The 27921-nt window shown below is 32.1% G+C and overlaps 1 protein-coding gene across 1 annotated transcript; it reads right to left on the bottom strand.

The window, feature by feature from the left end:
* Window positions 1-882: 882 nt before the first annotated feature.
* LOC120275742 (probable sphingolipid transporter spinster homolog 2) lies at window positions 883-16564 on the bottom strand. Its single transcript, XM_039282429.1, has 16 exons — window positions 16320-16564; window positions 14578-14709; window positions 13225-13326; window positions 12197-12301; window positions 12050-12125; window positions 10894-10968; window positions 9867-9969; window positions 9700-9771; window positions 7323-7398; window positions 6419-6507; window positions 5044-5120; window positions 3806-3919; window positions 2855-2974; window positions 2375-2503; window positions 1933-2011; window positions 883-1298 (listed from the first exon to the last, which is right to left on the bottom strand). The coding sequence occupies exons 1-16, from the start codon at window positions 16481-16483 to the stop codon at window positions 1174-1176; spliced, it is 1638 nt and encodes a 545-aa protein (XP_039138363.1). The 5' UTR covers window positions 16484-16564; the 3' UTR covers window positions 883-1173.
* Between the last annotated feature and the right edge of the window lie 11357 nt (window positions 16565-27921).

Raw genomic sequence — 27921 nt, 5'->3', positions numbered from 1 at the left:
GCAATTTTAAAAAATTACAAAACCACCATAGGGAATAGCCAATTTTTTTTTTCTAATATTTTTCAATTTATTATGCAAGACCTCACAAACTCTAGAAATTTTGCTATTTCTTAAAATTCTGAGGCTTTTAAAAATTATATATATATTATAATTTGCATATATCTATACATACTATTAAAGTAGATGTATAATCTACTCCGAGAGCGTTTTAAAAAATAATTTTAGTTTTTTATAATATTTAAGTTTTTATTTATATTACTTATAATATTAATAACTAAAAACATTAATTATACATAATTATTTATGTAATAAATGTCCATAAGACTTTTGAAATCCACGGTATAAAATAGTTTCTATAGTAGGTATCTCAGCGTTTCAAAGAACAATTTTAATTTTTTTTTATAACATTTAAGTTTTAATTTATATGACTTATAATTTTAATAATTAAAAAACATTAATTACACCTAATTATTTATGCAATAAATATAAATAAGACCTTTGAAATCTAAAGTATAAAATAGTTTCTATGGTAGAAATTGTTTAATTATATTATTTTATATATGATATTGCATCAAAACTCCTTACAAAATTTTAATAACTTGAATGTTAAGCCGAAGAAAATGGCTAGTATATATATATATATATATATATATATATATATATATATATATATATAGTAAAACCAAAATTATACATCCGTTGTAATAAATATAAAATTCAATTAACTATGAATAATTATTTTATAATGGTTGAGAATAAACCATGTCTTTTTTACACTATTTATTATATGCCCATCAATTTTTGCTTATTCAATCTTAAACTACATTTCTACAAGAACAAACAGCAAAAACATGAACTAAAAAAAATATATAACATTTTGAGTGAAATTTAAACATAACAAAGTAACAATAAATAAATGTCTGAATTTACAAAGAGTACTAACTATGTACAGTTTATTTCATCAAACCAAGCTTCTTGTTTTCCCCCATGAAACCATAATTCATGATAAATAATGAGACATCGAACCCGTGATTTTTCCATACCGACAAAGTTCCCTATACACATGCAAAAATTCAAGCACAAAAAAAATATATATATTATGATTCGGCCACCCTTCCCGTCCCGTCGGTAAGACCACCGTATTTTTTTATTCGACCATTTTCTTTCTTTTCCTCATAATGATTCTTCTGAAGCTTCAAGGTTTTCATCGAGCAAAGGCCTACGATTTGCTCTTTCGACGGTAGGTACACCGTGTACGCTCTCTTCATTGAACCGATCCACACTATGAAGAAAAATACCTGCCAAAACACCAACAGAATTGTCGATGCTTTAGTTTCAAGTTCATTACGGGTTTTGAAGCTTCGCATGTATAAAAACTTCGCTAGTTCCATCGGAAATTTTGGTCAAAATCAAAGAAAACAGTGTTCAAAATTTATTCAAGGTTTGGTAGTTATCAAACTTATGATCATAAAAAGATAGTTTGTCCCATGAAAAGCTCCTCAGATATACTGTATTTAGACATTTCAAAATATCGACGGTACTTCTTTGGTTCTAGAATTGTGAGGCAAAATACTGGAAGCACTATAAAAAGATAAATGTCTCCAAGCAAACGTTTTTTTTTTAATAAACAAAAATTCAAACTCGAAAACATCTGCTTAGAATAAACTCAAACCTCTACCATTTGGAGCAACTGCTGTTGTCAGTTCAAACATTTCTAGTAGGCTAATTTCCTATGTAGGGAATGCATTGTAAAACTGAAATATCAGTTCCGTGTGTAAGTCGATTGTTGGAGAATTTTTATCAATGAAAGTCTTATGGCCCGATCAAAAATATCATTGCAAATAGAAGATCAGGGAAAAAAAACAATTAATGCTCGGCTCGAAATCGATTAAAAGATAAAATAGAACTGTACTAGGAACTGTTTAGATATACCTATGCCCCATATCACGGAAGCGAGGAAAAACACAGATGTCAGTATAAGAGCACTCTTCCTCCAGTCATTTAAATAATCCTGTGAGAATATATAAAGGGAATAACCGAATAAGCGATAGTTTATAATATTCTATGCCAATATATATAGGGATTTACATTCAAAAGGATACAGAATAACAGTCTGTGTAACCGAAAAGGAAAAGAATAAGGTCAGATGTGAATGCTTGAGTCTGTTTATGAATATTTAGTTGTTTATTAGCTTTTCAAAACAGCATGTTCAAAAGATTTTCGAAATAAAGCAAGGGTTATTCATGAAATAAAGAACCTATGAACTTATTAACTTTGTCAATAAATGCTTTTGTTCTTGACTCATGCGGTATAAGTTGGGTTTCCATTTCAACGGGGAAAGAAGAAAAATAAAAAGTGATATGAAAAGGCAAACCTCGAGAACTCCAACCAGGGGCGAAGAAGGAACATCGCCAAAAATATGGATGGAAACAGTGGACATAGCCATTGATAGTGGCCTGAGGCTTGGTTTGACACAATGAAGACATACATAATTTACAGGAGCCTGCAAAAAGGGAAACAAATCATGCACCAAAAATCAAATTTCTCAAAAGCACAAGCACTTCCACTCGTCTCTGTAGCAAAGTAGCCTTTCTACAACTTTTCCTTCTTCAATGAATAAAATTATAAAGGGATGTACATAAGCAAATGGGAATCAGTTCCAATTACTAAATGGAAAAAGAACAAATGCCTTGAAAAAAAGAAAACCCTAATTTGACTACTATAATTTTAAATAACACCTGGAGCCAGTTTTAACAGGAAATGGCCATAAACAATAGTTGTATAATAAAGGCAATGATATACTGGTCCAAAATTGTGAAAGAAATAAAAATTGATAAGATATACTGGCCAATACCTGTGTTGCAAAGATCAATAATTCTCCAATTGAAAAGAGGGCTATAAATCCATACAAGCTCTTCAGCCAAAAGGCAATGAGGCAAAAACATGCCCCAAAAAAAGTCGACACAGAAAGAAGCTGCAAAAAAGGTTCATATTATGATCAAAGTGGTAAAATGATAAAATAAAGTTACCGATACTATAAAGAAACAAGAACTCCCAGTTTGCATATAAAAAAGTGACAAAAGCTTAGAAGAAATAGAATTATAGCATCCAGAGAAAGCTACCTAGCAACAAGAATAGATGGTTGAATAACTGTGAAACCTATGCGTTAACAACTACCTTAAGGAACTCAACACTTGACAGGGATGTCCTAGCAATAACCCCTTAACAAAGTTCCCTTTCATTTAAAAGTAATAAATAAGGACTGATTTACTAAATGCAACCTTTACCCTTCAATAGTTAGAAAAAGTTAAGAGATATATAAGCAGTTTATAAAATGCATCACTAGTAAAGCTTCTCAAAATCTGAATCAATTAATCATATTTACCTAATGATGTCATGACAAAAGAAAGTTCCAAAATTCTTGTGGGGATTATATATATGTGTGTGTGTGTACTTATATTACATACAGGAATGTACAGAAGTTAACAAACACACATTCTATACCTTGCTTCCCCATAAACAGCACCAACAGAAATGACAGGTGGACAAAGAACCAATACTAAGAAGAGCATAGTTACCAATATAAAAGATTCAATCTCTACACTAATAAATGCAGTGCTGTGATCAAAATATAAAAGATGGAAATGTGTGCTGGAGATATATTGGCTTATATCACATATTGGAAAGAATTAACACCATAGAGAATAATTAGTTCATTGTTAGAAACGTAAATGATGCAAGATTTGAGCTATCATACATCTGCACCTATTAAGCAAAAACCATTAATTTTGAATTATGCATTTACCTTAAATGCATTTGAGATAGTTGATTGTATTTTGTCAAGAATCAAACCACCAGCCAAAGTTCCGAAAATTCCACAGACTATAGTTATCCCTCCAAACAACAAATCTGCATTGCTCTGGCAAAAGAGAACAAGTCAAAAATGAACCACTCAGCTCTTGTTAACAAAAGTGCCAATCGACAAATGGAAGAGCAAAAAATAAAGCATTGCATCCAAATGCAAGATAGCATCAAAAGTTAAAAACAATTCTATAGTAAGTCATCAACACAAAGAACTACATGTCATAAAGTAATTATAGTCCTTTATTAATATGATATGAGGCATATAAAGTGTTTCTCCTTTCCTCCAAACAATATCCCATATTGCGAAACTCCCCTCTCCTACTAATAACCTCATCCTCCCCCTCAACACCACCATTCACACCAATACTTTCATCCTTCCAACAGGACTACCATTTCCTTCCCACAATGAAGGTCCACTTTTATAACATCGTTGGTACCATAATTCCCCTTCCACCAATACTGTCAACATTCTCATCCCCACTATTATCCCATCACCAGTACCACAAAATTTAGCCCTCTTCATCACTATGAAATAGCAATAATTTCACAGCTACCCATTAAGAATTTGTGTAGTAATTGTTTCTTTCTATAGCTAGGATAAACCAACCATGGCACTCTGCTTCTATATAAACACAACAATAAAAAACAACAGAAAGACAAGATACAGATTTTCCTAAAAATCGTTATAAAATAATACAACATAAAGGCATTAATTAGTCTACTCAAAACATGACAAACTTTTATAGATCCAAGTATGATCTTCAACATCAGATAAAAAAATATTCTAAAAGAATAAGATTATAAACTGTAATATTCTTTAAATTATTTAATATCATTTTAAGGAGTTTTGCCAACAGGTTTTATTTCTTTTCTTTCTCTTCTGTACATGAAATCGCAGAGCATGGTTGCATCTTCATGACAGTCATTCTCATATTATTTTTAAAACAACTCCTTTCCTTGGTTTTTTTTATTTTCTTATTATTTATTCATTTTTGGGCCCAACCACGCCAACAACACAAACAGCTGTGTATTTAGTCATTCTTATGCATATTACAACAAATATAGCATAACTAGATAAAATCATCTTTGAGCATATATTTGCTTTGCTAGTCATGATAATATTGGCATGTTAGAATGGAAGAGCAAACAGAGAATTCAAATGCAAGCATAGGGTGTTACCATATGGTAAATGGCATAGCCAGCTTTGGGCCCCCAGTATGAATAAGCACCAATTACAAAGTTATACGCAATGTAGCCTGCAATACAAAATCCAAACTTCAGCAAATTTCAAGATTTCTAGGCCAAAAATAATGCCATCAGAAGCATTCATGTATCAACATACACATCACCATCGTAAGGAAAAATGTTTCAGTACAAACAATTGTACAAGCTACCATAAAAACCTACATATTTTTTGTTAAACTTCAGATTACCAATGAGTGAATTTAATATCATAGATAAACATAACAATCTCTACCGAGTGAGCTTTCTGCCATTTATTGCAACCAACATTTATCACCCCATTTAAATTTGGGATCATCACAGGCACACGTGATGCTAAGCTTAAAAGGATAAGATCATGAAAGACTGCAGTGGAGAGGTTATAGGAAAGAAACAATATGTAGAGTAAATAAAATGTCAAAAATCATTCACTCTATGTGATATGCTTTTGAATATCAATTGCTTGATCATAATCAATACCAGAACCAGAAGCGAAGAGAGGAAGGACATCATACGAACTGATGGAAGGCTATCTCACTACCCCGAAGCAACAATTATATGAAGTCAAGTGAGGGATACAAAATCCGCTGACTTAGGAACTCACGAGTGATAAAAAGAGAAAACAATTGAGCAAAGGCATCCACCTAAGAGATAAGAATTTAATAGGGAATTGCTAAATTTTCATTCAATTCCAAATGCATCTACTATATATGAAGATATATGTATATATGTATGCACATGGCTGAGTGTTTGTGCAAATGGCAAGGCATAGAATGGAACCAGTCTCCACACATCAAGGGGAATCCCCAGCAAAGGGCCACACTCTGTCCCATGCTAACTACCTAATAAAGACAATGAATAAATTAGGTCAAACACTCAAATTTTGCTTAAAAGACCTTCAGACTTCTTCAGTAGGCATGGCTATTTTCCTTTCAAGAAATCGCATCATGCTTAGATCTCCAAAAAGCTTTAGGTCACTTTCAGAATTGGTGACAAATATAAATGGCTTGAAAGTAATCTACCAGTAGCTCCTCATATTCAACCCTACTCACACATGGGTTGTCAATGAGGAAACAAAAACAGGCACATGAAATTTTCAAAAAGATAATAAAAAAACTGGCCCAAATTGTCATGAAATTGCCAAAAGTAGCAAATTCATGCTTAATATAACGTGATGAATAAAAAGCTCATCAGAATTATATGATAACATAGACCACGAATAACAGAAAATGATGTCAGCAATCGCAAGCTTGGTGCGCCGGAAGATAGCAAACAATTATTGAATAAGATAAGAAATATATCCAGCCACACCTGAATTGTCATTAATGCTTACCAAGAACATTTGTAACATAAACTTGATCCAGCAAGAGTACTTTCATGTCTTTCCAAAACCTTTCGAGCTGAACCAGGGTCCGCTTCAAACTATTGGATACAACATACACCAAAAGGAGGCAGACATCAGAATAATATAAAATACCAAAAGCATTTTGGATCATCAGAAGTGAAAGAAATCCTGAAAATCAAAGTTAACAAGAAAATTATTAAGAGAATCATGATTGAAACATTGTAAAAAGAAAACGTCCATTAGGGAAAAAAAATTCCAACAACCTGGCAGAAGGGATTAGATATTCTACTTAACAAATTGACTAGATTCACTGCCAGAGAACTGAGAAAACATTACACCTCTGTTAGGAAAGATGGACACTTCAATAATCTAGCCAAAGAAATCATACCTATAATGGCTCTCCTTGCAGACTAATTAAAGGATGAATGAAAAATAGTAGCTTACAGCAACATTCTCACAAACAATCCACAAATTATGACAACTCAATTTTCTTAATAATAATAAAAAAGAAGCTTGCCACAGTGAGATATTATACAAAAAAAAAACATACTTAACTTGAAACCAGTTTAAACTCTTCCATAACACTATTTCATGATAGAAATAGCTCCAGCCCATTATAAGTATCTTCCAGTTCATTCTACTATTAAACCCATTCCCAATCCACCAGGACAACCAGTAAACAAGTATGCTATATAACTAATATTCACCAATTCCCATAGACTGCCTAAACAATATAGAGACCAAAAGCAAATAAAAAGATCAAGAGAAGAATCTTAATTAAATAATGCAACCAGTTTAGATCTAATAATCATGAGGTCACATACTGCTTCAGCTGTAATTAAGGCAGAATCATCCAAAAGCAAAAGGTAAATGTATGTAAGAGATACCATACAAGGAAGATCTTGTGGATGTTCTACCAGCTGAATCCCTTTTAATGGCTAACGTCGGATGATTTGAAATCTGTTCATCTGGAATGAATATATGATTGTGTTTGTTAGCAGTTAATATAGTAATATATATACATATATGACAACCTAAAAATTGATTCTTATGCAAGCTTCAAAGGCACCATAGTTATCAAAGCACAACCAATTCAACATGGTGGGAGTTGAACTTTATCTATCACAGTGAGCTAAAAACAATTTACCAAACAATAGGCCCTAATAAAAAACACTCATCTACTTGCAGAAACATCTTTAAGATTTAATAATTTTGTCATTTCAAAGCCTTCAGAGCACCACGTGAGACTACACCATCAAGTGCCAATAAAGACAATAAAGAAGAATGAAGTCCATCTCCATGGGAACTTGATTGACAGCATTGAATTCTCAAATAAATTCCTGAGGCAAGTTGGGAAGAAGGAAAAAATGGGTATCTCAAATTAAGCTAGATGCAAAATGAGCAAAAACATCATTTACTGAAGGCAATTTAATTTATAGAAAAACTTAAACATGGTCTACTTCAAATGATGGGTGCATTTAGGGCTTATACATGAGCCTTGGATCTTAAAGGACTACATTCTTGTGCACCTAGATCAAAATGTGGCCTCTTACATTGGGACAATCATAAATCACACAAATTATTGTCTTAAGCTGACTATGTATGCAAATAATAGGATAAGTTTTAATAAGCAACACAATTAACGGAAAAAGTTTGGCCGAGATATTGGTAAAAAAGATTTTCATGAAATAGCTGTCCTAAGATATATCAAGCGTATAGTTACTTGGTTTTTACCTTCCATAGAATTTATGCTGGAATTCCCAACAACAGTAAAGAGTATTGAAGTAACAGAGTAACTAATCCTACATATCAGCTATTTTACTAAATTCAGATTCAATATATAACTTCAGATCTCTCTTCTTATTAGGCTAGACCCTATAGAGTATGTTTAATCTGCATCAACTAAAAGGGTGCCTTACGTATGGTCTTAGAAAAGCTTTGTGCAAAATCTTACTGCCTAACATAATTATGTCAAGTGGAAAAACCTCTCTCGCCTAAATGAGATAATGGTCTTAGATTGGATATACACATATGGCAGTAACTAATCATAGCTACAAATAACAAATTTAATTTAGACATTTAGGCTAGTATTACAGGCGCTATATGGACAAGCTGCAATATTTTGTGCATAAGCTCAAGCTAGTCCATATGTTTTGTGCTCTGATACTATTTATGAATAAAGTATTTGCACTTACATTGTCACATGATGTGAAAAAAATACCATGGCAATTTAGGACAGATTTAGGTAATCATCTGCTCAAATCTAAAATATAAGATACGCACATACAGGTTTATAAGTAAACCATACAAGAAATGCAATAAAAATCTACATTGAAGCAAATAATTTATGGAACCCAACACCACCTCTAGAGTTTATTAAAGTTATAACAATACAAAATAGTTTAATTGCACACATACTCTGTTGATTTTGCAGACAAAAGAAAAAAAGAGAGGCATAAGTAGAAATATGTAGTTTTCAACGGGTCATCTGTGCGATTACAAAGTTCAGAAGGGTATAAATGCAATTAGTTTACTTTCCATTGGCATATATAATATTTTAGACCAATTATTTACAGACACAATGTGCACTGAATTAATGAAATCCATAGGTGTATCTTGCAAATTCAGAAGTTCTTATTGTGCGAAACTGCTTCTTTTAATAGCATAACAGATCAATTATTTGCCAAAATAGTGTTCACTGAATCAATGAAATCCAGAGTGAACCTGCTTCTTTTAATGGTACAACAGATGAAACAAAGACAAGAAAGAATACAGGTTGCTAATGTAACAGATGCAGCTAGATAATGATCCTAGTCCAAGATTCTAGTAGGGCAAAAAAGTAGGGCTCAAGAATTGAAGTATTGTATCAAAAGAATGATATGGAAATTACACTATGCATTTTTTTCCCTCATTAATCCATAAATTCTAAACTTCCATTCGAGTGAATCAAAATCACTTAAGTAAAGAAAGAAACAAGCACCAAAGAGAAATTAAAACTCCTTGAGATACTAAAAAGCTTGATTTCTTAATGTGGACCAAGCAAGCACCATGACACCTACTAACATCAAACCATGATGGAAGTTGTGGAGCAGCTAGCTTAACTAGCTATCCAATGAGCCCATAAAGTTATGCAGCACATTTCAGGAGCAACAAGGCATACCAAAAATTATTGTAAGGAGTACTTCTATACTTGGATTGGAAAAAGCCAGAGCTAAGTATTATCAAATAATATTATAATGAACATGAAAGCTTTTGTCATAAAAGAGAACCTGAAATATCATGAGCTTTTGGGACAACTATTTCTTCACAGTCCTCTTTTTTAGACTGAGATGAAGCAAAACCTGCATGTATCAAGTAGTCCATGAGTTTTTGCAGAAAGATATATTTTTATTTGTCGTGAATATATAGCACCTAAAAGCATAATAAAATCATACACCTTTCAACTTCAATGGCTTCATGACGAATCCTAATATGGCAAATGGAAGCATTAGTAAAGCTTCTCCCCAAAAGGCATATCTCCAGTGTAGATTACTCCCCACCTATAGATAAATCAAACAATATGCCATTCAATTCTTCAAACGTGTACTTTTGTGATTGCTTGTTCACACGCAAATAGATGCAATTTGAGGAATAAGTTTGGCAGTACAATGTGGAAATGAACAAACATATTCACTAACAATTTCGTGTACTCTCTATTAGATGTTATCTTCTACATCAACCTCCTTTGACATAACTTCAGTAAGGCTCCTAAACATTATCAAGTCATGCAAGAAACCATGATGTGCAAAAACTTATAATAATCTTCAAATACTATTTCAGCAAGAAATGAAAACTAATATGCAATTGAATTTGTTAAAATGATGATGATGTCATATAGTGCAGTCTTTATTTGTACAAATGATATGATATGATATGAAAAAATCGCATGGCAAAAACAGAAGTAATTGGCATGAAATAACTAGCAAAAACAGAAGTAACTCGCATGAAATAAACCACTGCTAAAGATTAGAATCCCTGAGGAATGACCTTCATTATACAGCATAACATAGATTAAATTAAATCAGTCCAAAGGCAGCTTAAAGCTTGAATAAATTATCAAGCAAATATGACAATCATAATACCAGTTACAGGTAAATTTGTATAAACTAATCTTATAGTCTAGAACAGGAAGTTAGTCTAGATAAACTGTGGTGGTATTATCTTACACAGGTGAATCTATCAGAGAAACATGTGGGAATAGAATAGAAAGACATCAAAGAAGCCACGTAATAACAATAAGTACAGGAAATTTTCATATCTCAGCTTCTTTAGATCTTTTCCAAAAGGTATAATATAGTGATGGCTGATGACAAACAAATTTACACCAACTCAGATTAGTGTAACAGTGGAGTCAAACTAAAGAAAATGTAAAGGCAATTTAAATATAAGATCCTTCAAGAAAACAATTAGCATAAGAAACTCACCACACCGCCATAGATATAACCAACTGCAATTCCAGTAGGAATGCACATGTAGAAGGCTGCGAGCCATGCCGTTTTCTGGAGCCAAATGTCAAGCAAAATAAATTTTGTTGTATATCAACAAAGGCTAAAATAACTTAGAACTGAGAAAAAAACTTAAAACATGCAAAACCATGCACGCCAAAATTCAAATGCATGCTAACTGCATACCTGAACAGACAAAGAACTAAGAAAAATCAATCTGCATTTCACAGTTAGATTGGCTGTTGTAGACAAATTTGATTTTTTAGGTGAGAGAACAGGAAAATGGTAGTGATCTTATAAATAAAACAAAGGTCTTCTCTACCAACTCATCAGTTATAAGTCAGCAAAAGCAGCTACTACCTATGGCTCACTGTTCACACATGCCTCCAAAAGAAATTATTTAAATACCAAATTATATCCATGGCTTATTTTCCCTCGAATGGCTTCGTTCAAATTTCTCAATCCAATGATTGTTTTAAACTTTTTTCGGTACATAAGTTCTTCTTGGCCCCTATAAAAGAAACTCTGGTTTAACTGAAAAACCTCTTTTGGGAAATTTTGCTTTTAGTGCATGTCCAAAATCACCTTTGGATAAAAGAGTTACATAACTACATGAGAGGGAGAAGATCTTCTAAGCATGGCAGATATTTACAATGGTTTGCAATGTCTAGCTTGAACAAGATTAACAAAGGGAGCTTCAAATTGAGAAATGCATGTAACAGCTCATGCACTGGCTTCTATATCATGGGTCAATGTCAACAAAATCAACATTATTTTACACTGAAAGTAAAGTTGCTCACCCCACTATGATTCCAAAGAATTTGTAATTTCCATTCTGCTATAAACTACCATATAACAACGTATTACCTCAGAAAACCACGAACTCTAAATGACGTTCTAAGCCAACGAGTTAACAACAAAAAAAACCTGTGTTAACTAGATTATCACAAGTTCCTGCACTATTCATTGTCAAAATAATGAAAGATTGAACACATGAAAGACGTCAATGCAAGCCACAAGCATGCACAGTATTTTCTTTTAGCTATGGAGGTACATAAGAAAGGTAAAAGCATACAATAGATAACCATACTTCATTCATCCTTAACTACAAAAGATACAGAGAGTAAAATCAGACCTGAGCTACTGGGGCATTATCATCAATGAAGGGAGCTGCAAGACTTATGAATGAAGCCTCACCAACACCAACGAACCTAAAATAACAGCTAGGTCATTATCATTAGCCATAGAATGCTAAAAAAGATAACCAAAAATTGATGCTTACATGCGGCAAATTGTAATTGACCAGAATTCCATGGAAAATCCACAACCAGCGGCGGCAACCGTCCAAACAGACAAACCAACTCCAATAAGTCTAAAAGGATTATGGCTGAAAGAAAGCAAAAATCAAAAACTGTTACTAAAACAAAAAAATGGTAAATTCCCTTAGATCCAAGACTATATTGAAACATCTTAAGTCGAAATAAAAATCTAACTCTCAACTCAAGTATTTTTGAGTCATGAAAAACCTAGCTCTCTAATATTTTGGTGCAATTACAAATCTCAAAGCAGTGCACAAACATAAAATAAGTTGAAATTACAAATCTCAAAGTACAAAAACAGAGGGCTATCTTACTAATGGCTTCAATTATCTCTGAAACCATAAACTACACAAAAATACAAATATAGAAGACTCAATTAGTTGATGCATAGCCAGCCACGAACTGTGAAAATTGGATAGGAGGATCTAGTAAAATCATCGAGTTGTTCCAAAAAGTCAAAAGAGACAATTATTGGTGGAATCTCCGCTTGGTTCTCTGGGAAATATTTGCTTAGCCAAGGACTTCCAAACACATCAAAAGTTGTACTTACCAACGACCAAACCATACGGAATACTGAAGGTATAGCAATGCTATAAACAATCTAGTATTCAGTAGTGGTAATATAAGCAAAAGAACTTTATCACATGCTTCCAGATATGTTGATCACCAAAAATTCTAGTACAGTTAAAAAAGGAGAATGATTTCATAAAAGGTGCAATCAGTAAATGGAAAAGCACTTGCATAATAAAGTTTTTTGCATCAGGCACTCCATGATCTGGTTAATCAACAAAGCATCCTAACGTAATAAAATAAGAACTACTTTGTTCTATTGTTGTTCAGCATCTTATTCTAAAAGAAGACGTGAAAATTCATCTTTCTGTAGGATATCAAGAAAAGGCAAACAATTAAATGTGTGCATGTCAAACAATAATGATATATCAATGCAATTAAGATAACAGATCAGAGAGTATAGGTTTCACAGAGTACAAACCTCTTTGATAAGGCTGCAAATATTGGGGAAGCCACCAAAAGCCCAACCATGAAAGCAGATGACAGGACACCATCTTGAAAATTGTTCAGTTTAAAGTCCCCTCTACATGAATGATAGGTTGCAAGGAATGAGATAAAAGAGACTTTACAGATCAACCTATTGGTAATTCATGCTTATGGTGTGCTAATTCAGTTATAACAACACCAATAGCATTTTTATTGATGAGTCATAGATTCATAAGCATGGTATTTATAAACGTCAAAATGTTAATGAATATTGTGTCCACTTGGGTTTGGAATATGTTAAATTAAGTTGGTTGTTCAAATTTGTTTTGGAAGGAAAATGTTTATGTTAAGTTAGGTTTGCTTTGGGCCAAACTTTGGTTTAATTAATACTAATCACAATAAATATTTATATTAAAGCTATATTTTTCAAATTAATGCAGGGTGTTTATTAGTTACTCTTTAATATTAATTGATAAATATATTTTATTTTATTAATTAAATCCTGAAAGGAAAGTTATTTTTAAACTCAAAATTATACTTGCAAGGTATTCAATTGGAGGCAATGGGATAAATTATGATAACCAAGGTTATCCCATAACCAAATACCACCTATAGGAGTAAAGATAATTCATCTCCAACTCTAATTCATAAGCCCATAAAAAACTTATCTCGACCATAGAGATGTAAAGTTATTTTTTCACCTCTTCCACATGCCTCACAGGTTTATTCTAGTAATTGTCCCGTATTATTATAGTGTATGTGTAGCTCTAACTATTCCAAGCTCCAATTAGACAGGTGGCACTCTTTCAAGAACTTTACTGGTAGAAATTAATAAGGATGCCTTTCAAAATCAGAATAGTAGCTCAATACTTCAAAATGCAACTCCATTTGCAAAGTCATCCCACTATATCAAATGTTATATGCATGACTCATAATGCAGCTTGGGAAGCATATAGGAATAGGAAATGCTCATACGAACCTACATGGATATCAATAAGCACTAGCACATATATGGTCTAACTTGTACGATTTGTCTGAAGTATGAATTTAGATCATATTGATTGGCAATGTTTGCAAGTTTGAATATTAATCAACTAATACGTCCTAAAAAAACTTGCTATAACATTTAAAAATTAGTTAAAAATACAGAACCTTATAGAAGAAATATAAAAATAAGTCTTTCTAACCACAAAATCATCTGCTTTAAAAATAATTATAATTCAAAAATCATTATATATATGTATATATATCTTCACATGACAAAGGATAAAATTATATCTTCTACATCCACCATGTATTAATCAACCAAAATTCTAAACAAAATAGGAAATGCTTCATTGTGACTTACTGAATTCCACTGCCAGGCGTGCATATACCACTTTCTTTGCATGTTCCGCTAGAACCATTCACACCATTGCTAGCTATAGCCCCTCGATCAATATAATTTAGCATGTTGATGACACAGAAAATAATAAGCAACCTGCAAAGAACGAGAAAAGTTAGCTCATGCAAACATAAAACTAAGTTGTGTACATCCAGAAGATTAAACCTGCTTAAAAAATTGAAAAATATGGAAAAAATCAAATGCTGAAACCAAGCTTGGTTCAGTAATGTTCAAACAAGTCCATGACAAAAGAAACCATTTATAAAATAGTGCAAACATGTTCAACTGTATTTAGCCTTCATTTACAAGAACCTAGCATAAGCGAGCCAAGGCCTAAATGATACAGCTCATAGCAAAAATCACTTCATTTATGTTCAAGTGAAGACATTTCCTTTAAAATATACATCAATGTATTTCTTATTCATGGAAAAAAGTATGCCAACTGCCAGTACAGTAATATATATATATATATATAAACCCTCAAAAACACACCCCGTACATATAACTTTAATATTAAGTCATATCAGATATCTAAACAGACGGTCAAATATAACAACAGAATTCAAAGTTAGGCCTTGGATACCTGTAAATACAATCATAAATGGCTATAGAGTCCAAAGTTAAAGATACTTGGGTATGTAGCCAAGTATTTTCTAAAGTTATTCTTTTTATAAAGCATATCAACTTTAATTCATGAATAATACACAGCACTTTTAGTTTTATTGTAACAAAGGTGGGAGCTGGAAGGTGGTATACAGAACGCTGCTGTCAAGACTTTTACAAAGGCCACTAAATTCAAAGAGCTGCCACTGAAATCATTCTCCTAAACCAGTAATCATCAGTGAATTCAGAACAAACACCAAGCAGATGCCATACTTAATTCCATCCGATTAATGGTAACACCTCAAAAGAGCAAAGTACTCCCCTCTGCTTTTATAAGAGAGAGAGAGAGAGAGAGAGATAGAAGGAACAATTGCTTTAAAACTACACCTTCTTCCATCAAGAGAAGGAATTTTTCACTACATTCATTAACAAACAATTGCATAACCATAACCAATGAGATTGTATAATTTTCACAGGACAAGAAAAAAAACAACCATAAATTCACAAAAAAACAAATCGAACAGCCACAACCAAAAATCACCAATGCAAGACAAAAAAAAAGTCAAATCAAATCATATACAATAAAACACAGAGAAGGATCAAATCTATCAATTGCTTCAAAACCCACCCTCCTGTCCTCAGTCAAAGGATCAAATCATCAATTTCAACCCTCTCCAAAACAAATACTAGCCTAATTTATAAGATTGCAATCACTCCCCAAACAAAGCACACAAAAAATTAGTAAATAAAAAAAAAAACCTATATTCATCAAAGAAGGCAAATCCTCATCAATCACCTCCCATTGCAAAAACTGCAACTATTCCCCCAAACAAACCACACTCTTTACAACCACTACACATCAAAACAACATAAAAACCCTAAATTCATAAAAAAACACACACACACACACACACACACACACAATCCATCAATCACAACCACAACCGACAACACAAAAGAAAAAAAAAACAACCAAAGCAAACATCTTTCACAGAACAAGTCCCAAAAAAGCCAACACCAAAGCCCTAGAAACAAAAACTAACCCAAATCCATCAACCACAACAATCAAAAACCACCCCAAACCAAAGAGAAAGAACACCAACCTCTTCGGAGTGAACCACGACGGTTTCTCAGCCACCTCAACGTCAACATCCTCATCCGGCACACTGATCGCCATCTCCGGCGTCGGCGGCGGTGGCTCACCGGCAGAGCTAGGCACAAGATCCCTCGTACTCTTCTCCGCCTTGACCTCCTCGGCGATGCACATGGCTACGAATTTATATATAAAAAGAATATCTTGTTCGTATATTCACAAGATGACGTTTTTTTTTAATCTTTTTTGGATTTTCTTCGGAGTGAAGAAGGGTTGGTGAAAGGATGTTTGAATTTTATTATTTTTTATTTTTTTTATTTTTTTTTATATTTTTTTTCTAATTTGGAAAAAATCTAATTTTGTTTGAGTTGCCGGCGTCTATATATAGACGTCCGGAGATGATAAGAAGTAAAATAAAAAATTACTAAAAGAAACAGGTAGGATTAGTTGAAAGAAAGGCTGAAAATCCCGAGTCTAGTGGGGAGTTGTGATACGGTTGGATGTTAATCCAATAATGTCCACAAACATCTGTAAATGACGAGGATTATATATATTTAATTACCGAGTTTATTAAATCATACTTTTAAATAAAGGTTGGAAAAATTAATATAATTTTTTATAAATATAATTTATTAAAAATTATAAATTTTAAAAAATAATATTTAATGTTTTATAAATTTTGTAAATAAATATATAAATACATATGACCATAAAAGAGCTCTAGGAGAAGTAAAAAAGGATCCGTATTACTTTGCATTGTACTCCATCTATACTAGTGTCCACTTTAACTATTTCATACAAAGAAAGAAAAAGTAGATGTAATTAAAAATTTCATGGATATTTTAGCTTAATTTTCTTATTTTATCCATTTTTCTTTCCTTATCATACATTTAAAATGATAGCCATGTATGTCATAAATAGATTGATAAAGAGACGTAATGTGTATTTTAGTAATTTATCATTTTATATAAAATTGATCAAAATAATTTTTTTATACATATTTAAAATTAAAACTTTATTAATATTAATATTATTATTTTAAAACTAATACTGTAACTATTCAATTTTTAATATTTGTTTATCATTTTTATATTATTATTTATTTTAAAATATATTATTATTATTATTCTGCAATTGACACATTAAAAAAATAAAAAAAAAAATCATATGAAAGATAAAATTAGATTCTAAAATATTGTTATGGTAATTTCTCAAATTAAAATAATAGCCATGTATGTCATAAATAGATTGATAAAGTTAAATTTAAAAGTTAATATTTAAATTAGGTATATGGGCAAAGAATTTGAAACATAAAATGCTTGTAGAAATAGGATTATAGTAAGAATGGAGTTTTCTAGAATTTAAACATAATTACAACCTCTTGAGAGAGAGAGAGAGAGAGAGTAAGGAAAGGGGAGTAGAGGATTTAATAAAATTTTATGTTTGGTTCAATGAAAGAGTTTGGTTAGAAGGAGTGAAGAGAGAAGTAATGTGTATTTTACTAATTTGTCCTTTTATATAAAATTGATCAAAATATTTTTTTATGCATATTTAAGATTATTTTGTACAAACTTTGTTAATATTAATATTAGTAATAATATTATTTGTATAATAATATTATTATTATTATACAAATAATAATATTATTTTTAAACTAATACTATAATTATTCAATTTTTTATATTTGTTTATCATTTTTATATTATTATTATTATTATTAAAAATTATATATATTATTAATTTTCAATTGACACAAAAAAAAATAAGATTAAGATTCTATAATAGATGAAATTGGATTTTAAATATTATGGTATTTTTTCAAATTGATATAGGGTAATTTGATTTTTATTATAAAGGTTTAAACATTAAAAAATAATAATAATCCCACCTCTCAAAAAGACCCCAATTTGGAGGGGTGGGATGTGAGAGGTTTGGAGGGGTGGTTTCACCCCTCCAAACTTCTCCTCTTCCTCCTCCGCCTCCTCTTTACTCCCTCAACCAAACAAGCTTCAGTCCTCCTAACTACTCCTCCCCGCTCTAAGAACCCCCAACTAAACAATGCCAAGAGAGTCATTGTTTTTTTAGTATTAAGTTATCTACTGTATTTTGAAATACTTACAAAATGAAATGATCTTGAGATTAGCTTCTAATTTACACAACCTCAAAGTTAGCTAAAATTATATACTCCTTCTGTTCTTATTTACATGACCACAATAACAAAATCTTTTAGACCAAAAAATTTAGCTATTTAAAAATTTAATAAAAACATTTACTTAACTGACCTAAATTATTGTTAATGTTACAATTTAAATAGAAAAATAGGGTTATTATAAATAAGTTATTTTTCCCCAAATAAGAGGCAAGCACCTCATTTAAGCAATTATCAAAAGAATAAACAGATATGAAGGTACACCAGTTACGATGGCTTAAATCTCCTAGGAAAATCCCCCTACTCTCTGATACTCTCTGGCCCTAGAGGGGTGAAATTACTAATTCTCCCACAGGAGACCCACATCCAAGCCGGTGAACATTACAGAAACAGTATTGAGTCTAAGTGTACATTATAAACAATACTATCAGGAGAAAAATTCGAACTCTTGCCATTATCTTTTTGCATTCTTGTGTCATATCATTGGTCTATTCAATGATCGACTAAATAAGGTAATTGTGAAAAAAAAACCTCCATAAACGTTTTTTTATAACATAAAAGAACAAATAAAAAGTGAATCCTTAATTATGATAATAATTAAGGCTGATGAGTGCACAAAAAGGATTTCTTGTTCATATATTGACCAATGACGTCATTTTTAATTTTATTGGATTTTATTCAAGTGAAGAAGGTTTGTTGGGAAGATGTTTGAACTTTATTATTTATTATTATTTTTAATTATTATTAATTGTTATTGCTTGTGAAAAAGTGGGATTTTTTTTCTCTTAATTTGGAAAGGGTCTAATTTTTGTTAGAGTTGGCAGTGTGCATATATTCATATATATATATGGGTAATATCTTTGTGACATTTGCATAGACCAAAAAGTCCTTATTTTTTTTCTTATTGTTGTTTTGCATTGTACTCACTCTATGCATATTTATTTTAATTATTGAAAATAAGAAAAATAGTTTAAATTAAAATTTTCATAAACATTTGGTTTATCTTTCCTATTTTTCTCATTTTTTCACTATATTGTGCATAATAGTCTGCCATAATAATGTCGTCATGCCCCGAACCCGGCTCGCCAGACCCAGTGCGCTGACAAATGGCCGCACACATACAAAGCCGAAACCAAGTAGGCATGCAAGGCCTCGAAACCTGGTCCAAAGCAGAACATACAATCTAACAGAGCTGTAAAATCAAAAGTCAAAAACAGAAATTCACAAGGTTCAAAATTCCAACTATCAAGTACAAGATGGTGCTCTATAAATAAAACACATACTCACACAGACAGAACAACAACTCAAATTTATAAAGGATCAAAATCACAATCTCTCGCTAGATGTCTGTTGTACTATTCACTTTTGATCTGAAAAAAAATAAACAACAGATTATGAGCTTGACAGCCCAGTAAGCACCCACTAAAAAATTATATGGATCATTTACAAAAATCATAAATTATCAAAATCAAAATAAAAATAAAATTTATTTCAAATAAACACAGATGTCAAAACCAAGCATATAGGTCCCCCAAACAACTATTGCCAAAACAAAATAACAGAACTCATATATTTATCCTCGGTGACCCGAGCCAGAATATCAGAACTCATAAGTTTACCCTCGGTGACCCGAGCCAGATTTATCAGAGGCCGTTATTCTTCACCGACGGAAAGCGGTAGAAAACTATAGTTTCTATATCAGAGTACATGTCGACACGGTCAGTGTTTAACCCCCAGTGAAAAGGTTATTGCAAAGTTAGTTTGGGGACTACGAGTACTTTGTCAAAATATTTCATGTTCACAAAACAATAAACTATCAAAATTCATACTGGGCAAAATGCAAGAAATTTGCAGTCACATGATCCCATTTTTATCATATCAAAATAATCCAGTTAATTGAATCCAAACATGAACAGATAATAAAGAAAAACACAATAGTAATTAATCAGAAAGTAAATAAATATCTGGAATTCAAAAATTAAGTAATCCAAATGTAAATAAATTATTTAAACCTTTCAGATAATTCTAATCCAAAATAAAATATCATTAAAATAATTTAAAATGATTCCAAAAATAATAATAAATAAATAATTAAAAATATAAATAAATACATAAAATCATTATTTTTCTCAAAATTTCCAGATGTTCAGAAAACTAAAGTATATACATATAATATGATTTATATGTAGGATACTTACCTGATTAACAGCCAGATTTTTGAATTCTTACACCAATTGATTATTTCTCAGGAAGTCCTAATTTGGGAATAACCCATCAGAATCACAAGTAAACAAATTCTAAAATTCACCCGAATGCAAAAACAAATCAAACACCAACAAAATTACCAAGGTCAAGACCAATAACCAATTCACCTACAAACCTTAAGATTAAAATCAACGTAGCTTTGCAAATTCTAACCCAAATCAAAAATTTCAAACTTATGAGAAAACTAGGCATCTTCATCTAAAACATATCCAAACCTCACAATGATTTGAGACCTACAGAATTTAAGCCACCAGTATTAAAAATCATACTTATATAAACCAATAGTTTCAGACATGCCTATTCCAATAAAAAATATCTCACAACATATAACTTCAAAAGTAATACAATCTTACTGACAATAAGATATCTCGGAAATGAACAACTTTCATATTTTTTTACCTTATCCAGTTCAATCTTCATGATCATAAAAAATGGTCATAATTCTTCAGGCTATGCACAGAAATATCATCCGAGACACTTATACCAATAGGGTTATATCTCACAAACTACAGATGCATAAAATCTGAAATTTTGCAGGTATTTAGGTAATATCAAACTATATAACTTTGTTATATTACTCTTCTCCAAATTCCATATACAAGACCATCAAATTGTCTAAGCAATCGTTATATTCTCTGCAGAAATAGTATTGAGCACACCTATAGTAATCTGATCATATCTCACAATTTACATGGCTAAAAATTCTGAACTTTTACAGAGTCAAATATAACATCGTCCTATATAACTTTATTATATAAATATAAATCTAAAACAGAACTTACAATTACGAAAATAATCAAAAACTGTTCAAGGGCTGAACAGAAATCCTGTCCGCGTCACCTGCGTCTAAAAATTTATAATTTGCAGGATACTACTCCAAAAATTCTGAAATTTGGTAGCAAGCTAAACAAGATCTCGATCTACAAATTTTCTATTTTAATCTCTTCCAAATTTCATATCTAGATCTTCGAAATAAATTAGAAATCTCTACTGTGCTAACAGGGACTTTCTGAATTTTATCCTCAAATTAAAATCAAATCAATTCTCACCAAACCTAACCCTAACTAGTAACATGTCACAAACAAGCATAAGAAAGAGCAATAACAAAATAACTCGGAACCTTACCTCAACAATAACAGTGAAACGAAATCCGTGACCATGAGACCCTTCTCCCGTCCTCGTCGCCGACACCACTCCAGAAATGGAAGAGAAAGAGATGAGGCAAGTCTCTCTCTCTCTCTCTCTCTCTCTCTCTCTCTCTCTCTCTCTCTCTCCCCTAAACGGTGATCTAAAACCGAAGAAGCTAAAGAGAAGGCTTGGGTTTTGAAATTAAACAAAAACAAAATCAATGGCTAAGATTAAAAGATAAAAGCAGTGGCTAGGATTTGATTAAGGGGTGGGGCTCACAAATGCAGTTAAATAGATTAATAAAATTAAATTTAAAAATTAATATTTAATTGGGTATGTTTGAGACATAAAATACTTTTAGAAATACAAACTATATAATAAAGACTGAGTTCTTTAAAATTTAAATATAATTAAAAAAATGAGGGTATTTCCTTAAGTCTTAATTACTGTTGTATTTTGTCACAAGAAATGACAATGAAATCAACTTCAAACTTGTACATAATTCAGGGGATTGTTACGTAGTAATTTGAAGATATTACTATGTTTGAATTAGTGACGGTGGTAATATTGATGGTAATTTGTAATTATCAACTTTAGAATATTATCAAGTCTTTATATAGAAAATTTTCATTTCTAATCCCATTAGGAACTTGGCATTCTACTTCGAATTAAAATCAAACCAAAAAAATAAATTAAAAAAAATGATGATGAATCATATTCTCCTACTTCAATAAAAAAAAAAAAAAGAAGAGAGAGAAGGGCTTTATACTATTCCAAATAAAAATAAGGGGGTAAATAACAAATAATAATGATATAAAAAAGAAGTGTAGAGAGAATATATATATATATATATATATATATATATATTTGAAGATATATATATTGAAAATGTCGTTTGAAATTAAAAATAATAATAATAAAAAGGGGAGGGAAATTAAAAAAAATAATGTTAATGAAAAAAATAAAAAATATATAAAAAAAGGGAGGAGGTTATAGATAAGGATCGGAAATTTTGAATTCAAAATTTTAAAAAAAATCTCTGGGGAGTTGGAGACTCTTAGGAGGGGAGGGGGGATTTTTGGGGAATAGAAGAGATAAAAAAAAGGAAAAAAGAAAATGAGAGAGAAGGTGATAGAGAAGAGCCAGAGAACAAGGAACTTAAAAAGGAAAAAAAGAAAAAGAAGAGGAAAAGGAGTAGGAACCGAGAAGAGAAAGTCAAAAGGAAAGAGGACGGACGATTGATTACTCGTGGGGTGAAGGAAGAAATTGGAATTTGATCACAAGGTAGATGACTAGAGTAAAAGCTACACCATGCATGCATAGATAGATCCCATGAGCCATGCTATTCCATGTCAATAAATTAAATTGTTGCCTATGGATGTAGGTTTAGGTTTGATAAGTCAAAGCCATAATGCCCTGCATGTGTTGTGTGGTATATTCATTAATTTTTATGCATGTTTTTTTTGAATTCATGCATGCATTGATTAAAAAAAGCTAGCCCATGTAGGGGTGTATTTGAGCCGAGCCATTCATGAGCGGCTCGGTGTTCGGCTCGATAAGGGCTCGTTCGTGTTCAGCTCATATTGTAAACAAACCAAGCTTGAACATCATTTTCAATCTCGATTAATAAACGAGCCAAGCTTGAGTAGCAAAAAGCTCAGTTCATTTTGGCTCGCGAACACAGTTCATGAACAAGCTTGTTTATAAGCTTGGTTGTGAGCTCGTTTATATATATATACTCGTTTTGGCTCGCGAACACAGTTCATGAACAAGCTTGTTTATAAGCTTGGTTGTGAGCTCGTTTATATATGTGTGTGTGTGTGTGTATTAAGGTGTATATGTGACTATGTTATTGTTGTTAATTTGAGTCACACATATAGAGCTCTAAACTACTATTCGAAGGCTTAGCTCATTAAAAACTTAGGTCAGCTAATTCATTAAGTTAAATGAGCTCGTAAGGCAAACGAGCCAAGCTTGATCATTACCAAGTTCGGCTCATTAAATCTTGTGAACAACTCCTTTATTGTATTATTAAAAGCTCGTTTATAGTATCATTTACAATTTTATTTGTAACAATCATTAATATAATCATTTATATTGTCATGAACAAGCTTATTTACCGGATTGTTAATAATATTACAAAAAATATATTTATCAAGAGTTGCATCACAATGTTTATTTTGTTATTATTAATTATTTGTTAACTTATTTAATGAAGATTTTAACAAGGTTGAACTCAAACCTTAATGATTCCATAAACAAGCTTAAATTATTCTTTTACTAAAATGATCCTCAAACTCAAATCGAGTTGAGTCACACTTGATAATGATTCATTAAATAAGCTTTAAATGATACTTTACTATACAAAAAAATAGTCAAGCCTTAATCAAGCTAACGAGCCAAATCTAAGCTTTGAATTTTTTAACAAGTTGAGCTCGAGCATGAAGCTCGAAATAAACTCGGTTAGAGCTCGAGGTCAGTTAAAATAGTAACGAACCAAGCTTGAAGATGAAAAATGAAGCTCGAAGAAAGCTCTGCTCGAGCTCAAACTCGATTAAATAGTAACGAGCCAAGCTTGAACAAGGCAAAGCTCGGCTCGTTTACAACCCTAAGCCCATGTACCTATACGTTCCTCTTTTTCTCATGCTCTCTCTCTCTCTCTCTCGATTTCTTTTTATGCATTTAAAGAGAGACACATGCATGCATTTCTTCTCTTTTCTCCCTCATGCTTTCTCTCTCAAAATAATATATATATATATATATATATATATATATATATAATTTCTTTTTATGCATTTAAAGGGAAAAATACATGCACGTGCATGAGATGAATTTTTTTTTCTCTCTCGTGCGTGCTCTCTCTTTCTCTTCCCTGTCTCCGAGAAATCTCTCTCTCTCTCTCTCTCTCTCCCTCTCTCTCTCTCCGTTAAACCCTCCACCATGGATCCTTCCTCCATTTCGACGCCACCGAGTCCTCCATCATAACTTGTTGCTCTGTCGTCGCCTTTGCATCCAACCGGTGCCAAAAGTTCAATTCCTTCAGTAACCGTGATCACCCTGATGCCGTTTCTCTAATTTGAGTCTTTAGCTACCGTGAGCTTGAGACAGCGGCGTCCAGCTTCTCCGACAAGACCTTGCTTGGCTGCGGTAGCTATGGCATGGTTTACCGATCATGCTCAGCGATGGCCGTCCTACGGCCATAAGGCGTCTTTCTCGCCATCCAACTCACTCGCAGTCCCGCTGTAACGACGAAGTGGAGAACGAGATCTGAGGCTTCCTTCATCTTCGAAGCTTGTCTAGTCAATCTCATTGACTTCACCGATCCCTACTACGTTAATCTTGAAGATTCGAAGATCATGAGCTGGCACAAAGTTATAGACGTTGCATGTTTCCCATCATCAATAGTGGAGTGGGCTGTGCTTTGGTTGAAGAAATGATAAGTCTTGCCACTTTATGATTCAAAGCTTAAGCCACCGAGAGACACCATTGCAAGGAGGCAGCTTGCATCCTGGCTAGTTGGGTAAGGTCATTGAAAGAGTGGTGGCCATCGAAGTAGAGGTTGTGTTTCGACTTAAGGTGCCCTGTAAAGCATTAATGTCTTCAAAATCTTGAAGTGGTTTATTTGTTGTTAATCCTTGCTTGGTGGTGGAAAGTTGAGCAAACTGTTTTGAAGCTGAATGTGAAGGACCTTGAGCTCAATAATTCACATGCTAATGTTGGTAGTGGATCATGGGGATCATTCAAATTTTTCCCGACTAGTCAGGAAAGAAATTTGTTTGTTATTGTTTGATTATGGTCATGTATGAGATTGATTTCTTTTAAGAAGATGAAGGCCATTTGAGAGGTTTCTGGGAAGGCTTCTTGTTGATGTAGACATCAGAATATGCATTTAAGCAGAGGGTTCTCTCATCATACACAACTGCTCTTGTTTTTCAGTAAAAAAAAAAGAATGAAAAAATGAAGGATGTATAAAAAAAAGAGAGAAGAGAGAAAAATATGGAAAAAAATGAAAGGGTGAGTGAAAAAAGAGAAGAGAGAAAAAATATGGAAAAAAATGAAAGGATGAGTGAAAAAAGAGAAGAGGAAGAAAATATGGAAAAATGAAAGGGTGAGTTAAAAAAAGAGAGGAAAAATGGTGAAAGGTGAGTAAAAAAAAAGAAAAAAGAAATATAAAAAAAAAGATATGAATAATGGGTGAATCTATTGAGGGTATTTTGGTAATTTTTTCTTGCAGGACCTTCTCTTGAAATTTTTCATAATTTCTCTCATTCCACTTTGAAATCTTGATTTTCTTGGGGTAACGAGGATTTTTTTTTATATAATTTCTCTCATTCCGTCTTGACTATTTTGGGGTAACAAGGAATTTTTATAAATTTCTCGCATTCCACTTTGAAGTCTTGACTTTCTTGGGGTAACTAGAAATTTTCTATAAACTTCTCTCATTACACCTTGAAGTCTTGACTTTCTTGTGGTAATGAGAAATTTTTCATAATTTCTCTCATTCCACCTTGAAATCTTGATTTTCTTGGGGTAACGAGAAATTTTTTCATAATTTTTCTCATTCCACCTTGAAGTCTTGACTTTTTTCCACCTTAAAGTCTTGACTTTCTTAGGGTAACGAGAAATTTTCTATAAACTTCTCTCATTCCACCTTGAAGTCTTGACTTTTTTGGAGTAAAGAGATATTTTTATAAAATCCTCTAACTCCACCTTGAGGTCTTGACATTCTTGGGTTAAAGAGAGATTTTTTTATAAAAAGTCAAATCCTCTTCAAGTTCATGAGGTCTTTTGATACTCATTTAAGTAAAAGAAAAAGGTGGAATGAAAAGAAGAGTAAAAAAATTTTTTCTTGAAGTGGGAAAAAGAGTAGAGAGAAAAAATGAAAAGTTCACACAAAAATCTCTCGTCAACACTCATTAAAAAAAAGAGTTTGACAAAAAATTTCTAAAAGCTCATTATGAGGTCTTTTTCGCAAAAATGAATTAGAGAACTTAATTAGTGGCTTAACAAACGGAAATCAAGTTCATAATTATAGCTTGAAATCCATTTTAAAAGCAAAGTCAAAATTGTCAACCTAACCATGTTGAGAGTCACAACTTAAAGATCTACTAATGATCAAGGCTCAAAAGCATTGAAGAGTCAAAACCTAAATGCATCATGTAGACGACAAATGCAACTCTGAAGTTTTAAGGCACCAAGAAGCCAAAGACTTGAGGAGTTTCACAAGTCCAGGAGCTGGAGATTTTATAAGCACAAGGGGTCAAAGTCTTCAATGACAAAAGAAGTAAAGATGACCAAGTAGGCAACTCATAAATGTAGAGTGGCTGTAGCTTGAGAACTAAGTGATATGTCATGACACAAACCCACATAAAGAAAAGAAGAAATCGAGGAGGGCCACATTCACAAAGCTAAAAGGGTCTTCGGACATATTTTTAGTGAAGAAGCTAAGAACACCAGCTAAAAAAAAAAAGTTTGAAAAGCACGATAAAAATAGCTCTCTTTTTTAAAAAAATTCTCTTGTCAAGCTCTCTTAGAAAATAGCTCTTTTAATGCTTGTGTATTCCCGCCTATGATCATGTGTTCATATGCATCCTGGAAATTAGTAAAAAATTGTTATGTTTACTCAGTTATTTCTCATTCACACTTGTTTCTTAATCGGAGGTTTCCATGACATTGTCTGGAGTAATTAATATTAGGAGCTTGCCCCTAATAGGAGTCATGAACCCGCAATCATCTGAAATATAAAAAAAATAAAAAAAATTGATTTGTGATCCATGTTTTTTAACTAATCAATCCTAATTAAAGGCCGGGTGGAAAGAAAGAAGCCCATACCAAGAAACTTGGTAATCATATTACTACCGAAATAGGTGGTTAGGCTGGATTATCAAGTATATAATAATCTGAAATTTTTTTAGACAAATATACCCTTTGTTTAAAAATATAATTTTAAAAGACCGCAGACTTTACGTATTAGATTAAAAGAATTAATTTTGAATGAAGTTATTTTCAAACTATCTTTAAGTTTTAACTTCAAAAAATTAATTTTTTCAAATAAAAATTTTATTTTATT

Source organism: Dioscorea cayenensis, chromosome 14 (assembly GCF_009730915.1).
Source record: "Dioscorea cayenensis subsp. rotundata cultivar TDr96_F1 chromosome 14, TDr96_F1_v2_PseudoChromosome.rev07_lg8_w22 25.fasta, whole genome shotgun sequence".
Classification (NCBI taxonomy): domain Eukaryota; kingdom Viridiplantae; phylum Streptophyta; class Magnoliopsida; order Dioscoreales; family Dioscoreaceae; genus Dioscorea; species Dioscorea cayenensis.
This window is presented reverse-complemented; position numbering and strand designations above follow the sequence as displayed.